Here is a 13,489-nt window from a genome sequence, read left to right as displayed (position 1 = left end):
GGGGCCGCCGCCTCCTCCGGGCTCCCCGGCGCCGCTCGGCTCCCGCGCGGGCGGCAGGTGCAGCGCGGCCGGGCGGCTGGCGAGGGGCGCGCCGAGGCGGCGGGTGGATGAGAGGTGGCCCCGATCTCCGCGCAGGGTAAGCGGCGCGCGCGGGCGGACGTCCACTCGTCGGACACGCAGACCCGCTCGGGGGCTCGCCGGCCCGAAGCCCGGCAGTGTCCTCCCAGCGCCCGCAGCCAGCGGCCCTCCGAGCCGGGACCCGCGCGGGCGCGCCCCGCATACACGCCCCCGGGTCCCGCGCGGCCTGGGCGCGCGTCACGGCCACCCCCCTCCCGCGCGCGCGGGCCCCGGCGTCTCCGGGTCCGCGTCATGCCCGGCCGGCCTGGGAGAGGAGGACGTCCCGTGGGCGCGGAGCCTGAGATGGGAGGGTGGTCGATGGAGCGCAGGCCGCCGGGTCCAGGCTGGGGCGGGTGGGTGCGGTGAATGTCGTCTTAGGAACTCACTCCTGGGGGACACAGGAGAGGTGGGGGGCGACCCCGGCCCCTATTCCCGTGGGAATAACCCCGCCAAAAAGTTGCCCTCCCCGCACCCCTCCATTTGCCCCATCTCCTTTCCCTTTGTTCCGGACTTTTAGCTGGTGGGGCTTTGCTGGGGCCCAGCCTCACGGGGAGGTGAGGCGTAGGGCAGCAGTCCCCAACCTGGGGCGCCCCCTGCCCCGGCAGGCCCTGCACCCCCCTGGGCAGGCTTACCACCAGGTGGGCTGGGGCACCTGTCCGTGCGGGGAGCAGCGCCCAGGCCTGGGCCCTGGACCTGAGGCTCACCCGCTGGAAGCCGAGCCCACCCTGGGGGTGTTGCCGGCTCTACATTTCCGGAGGCGGGGAGGATTTGGTTTGGGCACACCTTTTGCAGCGCCGGGTTCCTTTCTCGCCTTCCTAGTTCTGTGCATCACCACCCCACACAAAAATGGAGGTGCCTGGGCCCCAGCCCCCATCGCAGCCCGGCCTAAGGGCTTGTCTCAGGCCTGGGCCTGGCGGGATGAGCTGGGCTGTGCAGCGGTTGAAAGAGAAGTTTGGGGTCTTGTCTGCAAGACATCTGCTTGATGACCTTGGGCAGGAAGGCCTTGAGCCCTCCCTTGCCTCAGTTTCCCCAGCAGTAAGTGGGGAGGGGGCTGATGAGAGCAGTAGATGATGCAGCCCCCACCCCACTTCCGGACTGGACACACCCAGGGCAGAGATCCCAACACCAGGAGAGGCCGTGGTGCCCTTCCCTTCTGGGCGGCTGTTGTTGCCCTGACTCTGCCCATGTGTCCCCCGCCCATGTGGGGACACACAGTTCGGTTGGGTGAATGTGTCCCAGGTGTTTGCCCTTGTCCCCTGCTGGGATGGGACAAGGGCAAACAACCAGCTAGCTGGGACCCCTGGGATCAGGGACCTCGGTAAACCTGCCCCTCCTTTCTGCCGCTGCCCCTCTGAAGACTCCCTGCCAGGAGTCCAGGTTGGGGGCCTGGCCTTCCTGACCTTCCCTCTGCCTCAGCCTTGATGTCGCTGCTTCTGCAGCACTGTGCCCATGGGCAGGGGTCTTGACCTGCAGTCTGGACATTGCTGGACTCATGGGGGCAGGGTGTGCCAGCTTGGTCCTGGGGCCTGGGGAGGTGGGTTCTCCCCCGCCACCGCCCTGGGGTGTCTACATGGGTGCCTCCCCTCCTCTGCCCTTCTCTCTGCTGGGCTGCTGTGGCTGATGGGCTGTGGGGTGTGGCCTGGGGATGGGCAGGGCCTGTCCTTGTGCTGTCTGCCCCCGCCACGCTCCGGAGAGGCATTTCCTGGAAGCTGCACAGGGAAGTCTCCGAGTGTGTCCTGTGTGATCCTGGCCGCCCTGAGCCTTGCTCTCCCACCAAAGCAGGCAGGGAGGGGCCCTTCATGAGAGGAAAACCTGGTGGTCCCTCCAAGCTGTCGGCCCTTGAGGCGCGCCTCTCATCTCTCCAGCCAGAGAGGGTGTCAAGAAGCCAATGGTCGCCAGCTCCATGTGACCCCTGCTTCCCCTGCCCTCCTGGGCCTCACACTCGCCAGCCAGAGACGAAGAGCCTTGGGCAGGCTTTTCCTGAATCACCATTTCTTGCTCCCTGATGGAACAGAGTAATGGCTTGGGCATGATGAACACAAAGTATTATCAGGTTCTAGCGAGAGCGCTGTCGCCAGGGGAGGCCGCAAGCCCAAAGCGCGCTTCCTCTTTGTATCTGCATATCACTGTCATCGGAGAAGTGCAGGGCTCCCCTCGATGTTCCCAGGGTCTGACCTGTGTGGGTGGTTCTGAGCACCCTCAGATGGGTGGACGGGGCCACCTGTCTGTCTCCAGTCATCTCTTGGGTGGCAGGGGGCCCCTTCCAGCTCCCCACACGTCTTGGTTTGGGAGTTCCCTCTTGAAGCCGTCTGTGCCTGAGCTTTGCGCGCGAGTGGGGTTCCCCTTGTGGAGCAGTGTGCCTCCAGCCAGGCCCTCATTTCTGGGGGCCGCACCCTCTCAGGGACCTGGGCTGATCTCCCTTCTCGCGGGGCTTCTGCCGTTTGAGTCCCTGTGTGTGTCCGGATGGCGGGCTTCTGTGGAGTTGGTGCGCTGGGGCCTCATTGAGCATCTAGGGATCTCTGGTCCGCAGAGGGCTTGCGTCCGCTGGAAAGGAAGACCCCCTGGGGACCACGTGACCGGCCTGCCCGCTTTCCTGTGAGGTGGGCGGGGGGCTTATTACAGGTCTGCTCCCAAGCGGGGTTTCGGACAGCTTTGGGGCTTGTAGCAAGAGCCTTCCTGTTCTTAAAGAATTTAAAAATGAATCGGGGGTAATGAGGTATGGGCTGTGAAGGTGCCGACGAGGAATACAGACACTCTGGCCTGGGGCAAGCAGCTTGTTTATGACCCCAGACCTGCGGTGTGGCCACTCAGGTGGTGCTCGGAAGGCCTTTGGTCGGGGACTCGAAAACTGGCTTGGGGGCCTTGGGCACCACACAGGGTCGAGGTCTGAGTTCTCCTCGGCTTTTGGTGGTATGGCAGTGGCGGCTCTCCTTGAGTCTTTGTCCTGGGCAGAATCCAGAAAATGCCCTCATACCGGGGGTGACAGTTCAGGTGCTGGCTGCAGGGCGAGGAGGCGGCCCGGGTCCCTGACGGGGATGCTCACTTCGTGACTAGGGTAGTGAAGGCCCAGCCAGCCCAGCGGAGGGGCGGCCTGGCCGTCTGCTCAGGGCTGGCGTCCGTCGGAGAAAGGCGATTGGTTCACTTGAGAACTTAGAGGGAGGCCATCCGACTTCTTTTACAGACAGAGTTGGAACAAGAAAGGGAGGGTCTCCCTAATTAGAGAAGACCGCGTTCTCTGCGCCTCTGGCGTCGGCTTGTGGACTGAACCGAGGGCTGGGCAGCGGCTTGGGACTGTAATTCACCACTAATGACAGTCGCCGTCTCGGGGCTCTCGTTAAGACTGGCCTTTGAGTTATAATCAGGGATGTGACTATGTTTAAGCTCTGTGATTAAAGTCCCCCGTGGTTACACCAGCAGACAAGAAGTACTGGTCTGTCAAAAAGAAAAAGAGAAATAGAAATCGCTCGGTTCAGCATCAGACGACGTGCGCGGTGTGTCTCGCCCACTGCCCGCGTGGTTCTCATAGCCCAGCTGTCCCCCTTCCCGCAGATGCAGAAACAGGTCTGGAGAGGTGGGCGGCTGGTCTCAGCCCCCGGTGAGCTAGGTGGCTCAGCCAGGATGGGAACTCGGGTTGTTTGGCTGCAGAGGCTGTGCTCTTGATGATCAGTGGAATTTCTGGGGGTTTGTGAAAGAAGCATAAGGAGTAAGTTTATGGTCACGATGAGAAGTCTCTATGCCATCACAGGTGCGCTAATGGCAAGAGCATCTCTTACCCCAGGCCTGGTCATGTTCCCTGCACTTTACGTGATTGGTTTTCATAACAGCTGGAGCTTGGGGCTGTTATTAGCTCCCTCTTACAGATGAGGCAGCCTGGGCACAGGGAGGTTAAGTAACTTCCCTGAGGCCACATGCTGGTGAGTGGCAGAGTTGGGTGTTTGTTCCTAAGCTGAGTACCGTATGCAAGGTGGGGTCAAGTGGGGAAAACGCCCAGTCTGTCGCTGTGTGTTCTTGGGCAAGATGCTTAGCCTCTCTGGGCCTCAGGAAACAAAGGTCTAGGTGTGGAATGTAGAAACCCGAGGCCCGGAAACTGGCCCTGGCCCGAGCTGGCGGCATCTGCACCGCCTGCCCCAGGAAGGCCCTGGGTGGGGGCCCCAGCCATTGCGCTTCCCCCAGGAGGAGAGTCGTGGTTAAGGAGGGCAGCGCACCCCTGCCCCAGCACTGGCTGGTTTGGGTGGAGCGGCCCTGTTTGTCCTCTGGGAGCTCAGAGCACACCCCAGGAGCCACACCTGACTCTGGTCCTGGGCGGCTCCCTCTGTGAAGTGGGGAGGACTTCAGAAAGCCTGGTTCTGTCCCTCGGGAATGGATTTTGTCGGGGGGAGGCATGCCTGCCCAGAACCCCCCGGTGCTGCCAGACCCAGTTTGGGAGAACCGTGTGTGCCCGCGCCATCAGGGCTGGTGGTCTGGAGGCCCCCGGGGAAACACTTACCCCTCTGTGATCAGGTCCCTGCCTCGGTGGGACATGCCGCTGCCTCCAGCCCTTCCCTGTGGGCGGGGTACGTGGCACATGGAGGCAGGAGGCCCCCCCCCAACCCCCCAGCGTGGAGTATGGGGTGGGCACAGCTGAGCCCAGCCCTGGGTCCAAGAGGCCCAGCCTCCCTCTCCAGCCCTCCCCACTCCACCTCGGTCGGTGGGTGCTGCCTGCAGGGCTGTTGGCACGGCAGACCCTTGTGTTGGGCACATCTCTGCTCCACCCCGCCTTGCTGGGGAGGCCTTCCCTGGGCACCCTGACTACAGAGCCCTCCTCACTTGCTGCCCCCTCCCTGGCCAGTCATTGTCCTCCTCCCAGAAGGCAGGGGCTGGCGCTTTCCCGTCTGTCCTCGTCTCAACAGCTAGGGTAGGAGTGAGTGGAGGCACTCCTTGCAATGAGCCGAGGCCACAGCCTTGCTCTGCCCTTGGGGGGCCCCTCTGCAGCCTGGCCTCCAGGGGCCAGCAGCTTTGGGTCCTGGGGTACTGGCTGTGGGGAGCCCACCTGTGGCTGAGCTAAGCTGGGGGCCTGGCGGTGGGGAGGGGCCGGGCTCCCTGAGGGCAGGGGGCAGGCCTGGACAGTGAGAAGGGTACACTTGACCCAGGTCCAGTTGGCATTCCGTGACATCCACCCATCGCGAGTGCAGTTCACCGACTTCCAGCGGATCCACAGAATTGTGCAAGCGTCGCCACAATCTAATTTTAGAACGTTTTCATCACCCCCTTCAGCAATCACTCATTCCCTCTTTCTCTCCAGCCTCTGACAACCGCTAATCTGCTTTCCGTCTCCACGGATTTGCCTGTCCGGGACCTTTCGTAGCTGTGGAATCGTAACGCTCTGGGGTCGTTGGACTCTGCCTTCCGTCACTTAGCGGGGTGCATTTTCATCTGTGTGGCAGCGTGCAGTGGCAGAAGTGTGCGGGGCGCCTCTTCTGAAGTGCAGCCTCTCTTCCTGACCCCAGGTCGCCCTGGACCCCCTTTTTTCATGAGTCTGGGGTGGCTTTCCTTGCCTCACCAGGCGCCTGGGGTCAGGTCAGTTCGTGGCTGTCTGAGAACTCCGTGCTGGCACCATGAACCATTTCACGTGACTCATTTTCAGCGGCCTTCGACGCAGTTAGCTCTCGTGAGCTGCATGCAAGTCACCGCCTCCAGGCAGCCTTCCTGGCCTTCCCTCGCCCCGGCATTTAGGGCCCTTGTGCCTGTTGTCCTATGTGTGGTCCTCTCTTCACCCGCCTGCCTTCTGAGCTCCTGGGGGGCAGGGGTCCCCTTTTCATCCCTTCCCTGGCTGGCCTCATTGGAGACAGGGTCTGGGGGTGAAGGGTTGCAGATGGTGGGGGTGGCGTGTTTGTGAAGGCGTGGACACCACGGCATCTCTGGCTGCCCCGCCGTTTCTCTCTCTTGATTACCTTTTGTTAGTGTGTGATCACTTGACTTTGCAGCTCTGCTGCCTGTGTCCTCCAGAGCGGCTCAAGGGCAGGCCCAGGTCTGGCTGTGGGTGTCCTGGGTGTGATGGGATAAGTGCTGAGTGAGCCTGCCCTGCCCGCCCCGCCCCACACTGAGTTGCTTGCTGGGTGTTTGGTTTTCTTTTCTTTTCTTTATATAATCCACCGTGTTTGTTAGAACAGTTTTCGATTTACAGAAACTTTATAAAGATCACAAAGAGGGTGCCCCGTGCCTGTCCCTTCCCACAGTCTCTCTTATTACTACCATTTTATACCTTAGTGTGGAATGGCGTTATCATTAATGAACGGACCAGTGTGGATATGTCGTTAAGTGAAGCCTGTCGTTTGTTCAGATATCCTTAGTTTTCACGCGATGTCCTTTTTTCTTATCCCAGGACCCCACCCGAGACACCGTGTTACATTTAGTTGTCACATCTCGCTCCGATCCTCTGGACTGGGACAGTTTCTTGGACTTCTCTTGTGTTTGATGGCTTGACAGTGGAGGAGTTTTTAAGCGTGTTTATGTGTTCATTCCTGGCTGCCCTGGGTCCGGGCCGCCGCACACGGGCTCTTGCTGATTGCGCCGAGTAGGGCCGCTCTGTAGCGCAGTGCACCGGCTTCTCAGCACCGTGGCTTCTGGGGCAGAGCATGGACTGTTAGTTGCTCAGCAGCATGTGAGGTCCTCTCAGATCCCCTCCGTTAGCAGGCGGATTCTTAACCACTGGGCCAGCAGGGAATTGCAGTCTTGAGGGATATTAGGTTCACTGCAGATCCATCTCCCCTGGAGTTTGGACAGCTGGAAACTCCCCATCAGAATTGAATGTTTTCCTCTGGGTTAGACTAAGGTCCGTCTAGTCAAGGCTATGGCTTTTCCTGTGGTCATGTATGGATGTGAGAGTTGGACTGTGAAGAAGGCTGAGCGCCGAAGAATTGATGCTTTTGAACTGTGGTGTTGGAGAAGACTCTTGAAAGTCCCCTGGACTGCAAGGAGATCCAACCAGTCCATTCTGAGGGAGATCAACCCTGGGATTTCTTTGGAAGGAATGATGCTAAAGCTGAAACTCCAGTACTTTGGCCACCTCATGCGAAGAGTTGACTCATTGGAAGACTGATGCTGGGAGGGATTGGGGGCAGGAGGAGAAGGGGACGACCGAGGATAAGATGGCTGGATGGCATCACGGACTCGATGGACACGAGTGTGAGTGAACTCCGGGAGTTGTTGATGGACAGGGAGGCCTAGCATGCTGCAATTCATGGGGTCGCAAAGAGTCGGACACGACTGAGCGACTGAACTGAACTGAACGGAACTGTGGGTTTTGGGAGGAAGAGCAGAGAGGTGACGAGCCCTCACCCACGCCATCAGGGCGCGTGCTGTCAACGTGACTGGCCCCTGTGACGCTGGCTGCGGTCGCCTGGCTGACGTCGATGGACCCTTTCCCCTCTGTCCGTGCCGTCCTTCCCGGAAGGAAGGGAGAGGTTTGAGGGTAGGGTGTCTGTAAGTGATTTGGAATCTTCTGAACAGGGACTTGTCTCTTCTCCCTCATTTATTCATTTGTTCAGTCATTTCTAATGTCAGTGTGGATTCACGTGTACTTCTGTTATGCCTTGAGTTCCAGTGCGGTTCCACTTTACTACTTTCGTGGGGCCAGTTGTTCCAGCTCTGGCCGCTGGGAACACCTCCCGGAGGCTCCTGGGTTCTGTTGATGAGCCCCTGTCAATGTGGGGCGATGTGGGCAGCTCCTTCCTTCCTCCCGGCCCGACGGGTGCTCCCAGCCCTGGAATTGGCCAGTTCTCCTCTCACTGGACGATGGTTTCAGAAACGCAGCCCAGCCCGACCTCGTGCTGCCAGGGTGTCACTGCTCTGGGCCCGCTCAGCTGGCGGAGCAGGGCGTGCACACAGCTGCAGCCGCTCCTGTGTGTGGCCGCCGTGTCTGCACTCAGTGAGCCTGCTGGTGACCTAGTCTGTAGCCTCCCCTTGCTGATGAGTCAGTTTTGTTCCAGCAGCGGGAGACCCGGCTCCCCGATTCGCCGTCCTTTGGCATAACCCCTCAGTTCCAGCGTACCTGCGGAGCGGGGTCCGCCTTGTCCTGGGCCCTGGGGAGTGGCTTCAAGGGCTGGAGTGCTGTGTGCCCGCAGCTCTGGCTCCCCCCGGGTCCTTGCTGTTTGGCACGGAACGCTTGCCGCTAGGTGTTCTCTGCGCAGTGCGTGGGCCCTGCAGAGGCTAGGGGGCCTCTGCCTCCTCCAGGAGGTCTGCAGGGAGAGAGAAAGGGAACTGGGGGGCCCCCTGCAGTGCCTGGCCACCACCCCCGCCCCCCACCCCGGCCTGTGAGGACAGGCACAGTTGTGGCATCCCTTTGAAATGTGAACGCAGAGCCAGCTTTAAACACAGCCTGGAGGCCCGGCCTCGGCCGCATGAGGAGAAGGGCTGCCGGCCGAACCCTTTGGAGCTTGACTCAGACACTGGTGGGCCCAGGCACTCGCAGCGGAGCAGGGCCGGGGCTCGGAGGCTGGGTCCCTTTCTGGGAAGGAGAGGACTGGGGGAGTTCCGCTCAGGCTCTCTCGGGTCTCACGCTGGCTCCGGCAGGGCTCTGTCCGCCCCTGTGGGCCTGGGGGTGGGGCGGGGCGGCTGGAGGCTGCTGAGCAGACCCCGGGCAGGTGGGGCAGTGAGCGGCGGCCGGGTGCCCACCTTTTTAGGGCTGAGCTGGTGGGCAGGGGGCAGGGCACCCTGGTCCCGGTCGGGTGCTTGCTGGCTTTGCCCTTCAGAGCAAAGGGGCCTGCCCACGTGGGCAGGCTCGGAAGATGCCTGGCACCGCCGGTGCCCCTCTTGATAATGTGGGGACTGTGGACAGGCCCCCGGCTGGCCTCTGTGCGTGGCTCAGCGTCTTGGTTCCCGTGCACCACGTGTCGTGGGCCAGGCTGGGTATGGACGGTGCTGTCTACGTGCGTGAGGAAGCCTTGCTCACGCAGTGCCGTCTACACCTGTGGGTCAGCGTGTCACTCTTCCTGGGAGAGGCGCGAGCTGGCCTGGGTCAGTCTACCTAAGGTCAGCCCCTCTCCAAAGCTCCTGGAGACCCCGCTAGTGTGTGGTTACCCCTCTGGCAGGCCTGGGCTCCAGGCCATGCTGGGGTGGGCCTGTGGGACGCGTGGCTGGCACGTGGCCGTCTGTCCCTTCTATGGCCCCTCAGCTGAGCACCGTGAAGGTGCTCGTCCCCCTGCTGTGGGGCTGGGCCCTCACCAAGATGGTGCCACGCATCCCCTGGTACTGCGAGGGGGCATTGAGGAGGTGGGAGGAGCTGGCCAGGGGCTCAGCGGGCGGGGGCTGCCCTGGGTTGGGGCGCTGCCCGGGAGGGCACCCCCTGCCCTGTTGGAGGCCACCTGCTGCGGTCCTGTTGGCCGGCTCTCCCTGCTCATCACCCCCCCCAACTGCCGCTGGGTGGCCCCCCTCAGCTCCTTGCTGTGCCACCCCCATCCCTTCTGCTTCCTGGTTCATGTTTGAGGGTCTCCTGGGTCCCCCATAACAGGCAGCTGCCAGGGGATACTCAGCTGGACACGTTTCCCCGTCTCTGACTGCGGAGCTCCGGGCTGACTGTGACCGCAGTCACAGCTGTGGGGTCACAGCTACCGTCGGGATGGGGTCTCTGTGGTGGGCACCATGCCACACCCCTGAGTGGAGCCCAGTCTGAGCAGTGACGGCTGAGGGGACGGGGGGGCGTGCCCGGAGGGCTCCTGGGATGGCAGAGACCAGGAGACAGGTGTCAGCGGTGGCCTCGGGCAGGAGCTTGGCATTTAGAACTCTGATGCAACTTGAGTCCTCAAGAAAACACACTGACCTCCGGTATCACCAGAATCTCCCTCTGAGAAGAACTGAGTTAGGACGCCCACGTGGTCGCCACAGAGCACTCACGCAGCTGGCGGCTGTGCCTTGAGAGGGGATGAATCATCTCGCAGGTGTGGGGCCCCAGGGGTGGAGCCCTGGGGGGCACGGGCCCGGCGGGGGCCGGGTGGGGGCCGCCGCCCCCGTCTCTGCAGGCTGAGCCTTGAGGTGTCCCCCTCCCTGATCCCTGGGTGTGCCCCTGGGGTCCTGTGCCGGCCTTGGCGTCCAGGGGCTGGTGTTTGCAGCCCTTTTCCTAGTCCATCCAGAGAGGAAGGTCGGGGGGAGACTGGATGGGAGGTCCCCCTGAGGGCCTGTGCCCGTTGCTGCCTGCAGGGGGTGGGGGTTCCCCTGTGGCCCTGCCCCTCCCCATCCTGTTAGGCGAGTACCTTTTGGATCAGGAGGAAAAGCGTCTTGTTTCACCACCATTGTTGGAGGCAGTTGGGAGATGTGTGGACACGTCAGCATCTGAGAGTCGGGGAGGGCTGGAGGGGGTGGGTGGCAGCAGGGACCTACGGGTGCTGGACCGGGAGCGGGGTTCAGAGGACTGAGGTTCACCCTGCTCTTCAGCAGACTTGTGCCTTCACTGCCGCCAAGCAGGTTTGAGGGAGAGGAAGTGAAAGCTGAGTCAGCAGGCAGAGAGCTCTGGGCCCGAGCTGGGGTCACGGGCGGAGCTGCTGGCAAGATGGCCCGGGAGGGCGGGCCAGGCCTCGGGGACCACCCTGTGGCTACTGCTCCTTCCGTGGCAGCCTTCGTGCCAGGGGGACGGTGACCAGTGCTGGTCTGGGGGGCGAGGTGCTGGGCTCGGCCTGAGTGTCGCCTGTGAAGCTGGACGTCTAGGACTGTGACTCTGGGGCAGGCAGAGCCTGGCACACGTGTCTGCCCCAGTAACCCTCATGAGCTGCCAGCCCCGGGCGCCTCCTTGCAGGTGGGAAGGACAGAGCGTGCACGGCCGGGACCCCACGTGACCGCCCGCATCCCCGCCTCCGCCTGGCAGGCGAGGAGCAGAGGCCTCTGGGAAGGCCCCCTGGCAGCGCCTGGAAGGGGAGTCAGGCCTCCTGGGTGCCAAGGTCCATCCACGTTGGCGAGAGACCAGCCCACTGGAGGCAGGAGGAGAGACACGGCTGCTCGCCAGCCGCAGAGAAGCCTCTATGTGATGGTCGGCATCAGGCAGCCGCCTCTGCTGTGCAGGAACCGGCTGTCTTCAGAGGAGTCCGGGGGTGTCGGGGACCCCTCCTCACCGGCCCAGAGGGACAGGGCGGGGCCTGGGCTGGCCGGAGGGCAGCAGGCAGGCTGCCTGAGGATGCCCTGGGCGAGGACCCCCCTTGGTGGGGCCAGGGTGTGTGTGTGTGGGTGGCTGCCCTCACCACGGCCACCCTGGAAGGGGCCACCTTGTCTCTGCTTGGCAGATGAGTGAGTGGGGGTCAGAGGGCTCCCGGTGAGGGGATGGCCCACGTAGCTGGGAAAGCCTCTTCCTCTTGGTTATCTGATTCAGGGCTGAACTGCTGCTGTGTCAGAGAGTGGACTGTGTGGTTTTGGGCCCACGTTTACCAGATCTAAATAGGGCCAGGCTGACGTCCCTGGGTAGACCCCCGGGAGGTCTGAGTTCTACCCGCCTGCTGCCCCCAACCAAGGGAGGGGGCAGGCCCGTGGCGTTGATGGGACACTAACCGTGGGCCCCGCGAGGGTCCATGCCCTTGTCCTGGTGTGCCCGGTGCTTGGCCAAGGGCATCAGGGTGTGCTGGGGGGGCGCCAGCTGGCGCTTGTCCCCCCAGACTCCCCACCTCGCTGACTTGAGTTGACCATCCATCTCCTTTTAAGTTACGCGACTGTGTATCTTTGATAATTATTCCCTTAACTTTGTGATTAGAAATAGGAAGTAGGGCTTTCCCTGGTGGTTTAGCGGTTAAGACTGTGGCTTCCAGTGCATGGGGGAGTGGGTTCAGTCCCTGGTCCGGGAGCTCGATCCCTGCTCCGGGAGCTCGGTCCCACACGCCTCAGGTGGCCAAGAAACCGAAACATAAAAACCAGAGACAGTATTGCAACAAATTGAGTAAAGACTTTAAAAATGGTTCATATCAGAAAAAAAAAACAACGAGAAAAGCACCACCAGTGGTGAGTCGCTGGTACTGAGTCCTTGGGGCGAGGACGCTGTGCCCAGGCCTCACGCTGACTCGGCCGCTCAGGGCGGGGCCCATCTGGGTTGGGTCTCTCCTAGTCGTGTTGCTGTTCGGCTGGGAGCAGACCAGGGGGCCTGCCGCCTTCCCCACCAGCCCGTTTCCGTCCTGACGGTCTCTGCCTTCCTTGCACGTGTGCCAATTCATCTCTGTCATGTCTGACTCTTTGCGACCCCGCCAGGCTCCTCTGTCCGTGGGACTCCCCAGGCAAGAATACTGGAGTGGGCTGCCATGCGCTTTTCCAGGGGATCTTCCTGACCCAGGGATTGAACCCACATCTCTTACGTCTCCTGTGTTGGCAGGTGGGTTCTTTACCACCAGTGCCACCTGGAAGCCCTAGGCTTACATTTCTCAGACCAGCCCCTCCCACTGGCTTTTGCACACTGTCAGTCCGGTCCTCAGCCAGTCCAGGACGTGGCTGGCACCATGGGAGGGCACCACAGGCCCCTGCCTGTCACTGGGTCTGCCCACACAGGCTGACCCTGCTGTGCTGAGTTTAAAACTCCTGGCAATAGAAAGAGCCGATGATGACCTATTTATAAAGTATTTCAGAATCACTTGCATGAATATTTTGTCCTAAATTCTGTGTAATTAGAACATATGAACCCTACTCTGGGATTATTTTTGTGTGCCAACATAACCTAAATTAGGATTCTCTCCATGTCGGTTTTTTTAAAAAAAAATCATTGCAACACAAACATAAAAGAATCGATTTTATCTTCACTGTTTTCAGATGGTTACAAATACTGTTCCTGAGTAACATGGAGACCTTGCTCCCTGGTTTGTAGACCCTCCTCTTTACCCAGGGGCTTCCTTGGTGGCTAAGAAGGTAAAGAATCTGCCTGCATTGTTGGAGACTTGGGTTTGTTCCTTGGATCAGTAAGATCCTCTGGAGAAGGAAATGGCAACTTACTCCAGTATTCTTGCCTGGGAAATCCCACGGGCAGAGGAGCCTGGTGGGCTCCAGTCCACGGGGTTGCAAAGAGTCGGACACGACTGAGTGACAGACACACACACTTCACCCAAAGCAGAAGTAAATCTTCTGTAGAGGTTTAAAAAGTCCTCATGGATTCTGACTTGAGGCTGAATTCTGACAAGCTGTGGCTGGATTTCCACCTGCCAACTCTTTTTTTCCTCTACACACAGCTTTAGCAAAAAGTTTCCCTGCAGGTGGGCCTGCTTGTGAGCGTCCTTAACGCGAGGCCTTCAGACGGACGCAGCAGAGGGACCGGTGGCCCTGGTCCATCCAGCAGATGATCCGGGGGCCTCTGGGCTGCCCGGCTGCTGGACGTGGGGGCAGGTGGCAGGATGTGCCGCCCTCCGAGACCAAGTTTCTGGAGCAGCGTGTATGGGCCTCA

General features: G+C 61.2%; 1 protein-coding gene across 3 annotated transcripts in view; it reads left to right on the top strand.

The window, feature by feature from the left end:
* The first annotated feature begins 57 nt into the window (after positions 1 to 57).
* Positions 58 to 13,489, top strand: part of GRAMD4 (GRAM domain containing 4) — a 63,561-nt gene continuing 50,129 nt past the window's right edge. Inside the window, exon 1 of one of the 3 annotated variants that reach the window (XM_040234529.1) lies at positions 58 to 136. In XM_040234529.1, the coding sequence (XP_040090463.1) occupies positions 108 to 136 (29 nt within the window). In that variant the 5' untranslated portion in view covers positions 58 to 107. Of the gene's footprint in view, positions 137 to 9,727; positions 10,032 to 10,984; positions 11,114 to 13,489 lie in introns of those variants that run through there. The other 2 variants (XM_040234530.1, XM_040234532.1) reach the window with 2 other exon arrangements.

Source organism: Oryx dammah, unplaced genomic scaffold (genome assembly GCF_014754425.2).
Source record: "Oryx dammah isolate SB20612 unplaced genomic scaffold, SCBI_Odam_1.1 HiC_scaffold_29, whole genome shotgun sequence".
NCBI classification, from domain to species: Eukaryota; Metazoa; Chordata; class Mammalia; order Artiodactyla; family Bovidae; genus Oryx; species Oryx dammah.
This window is presented reverse-complemented; position numbering and strand designations above follow the sequence as displayed.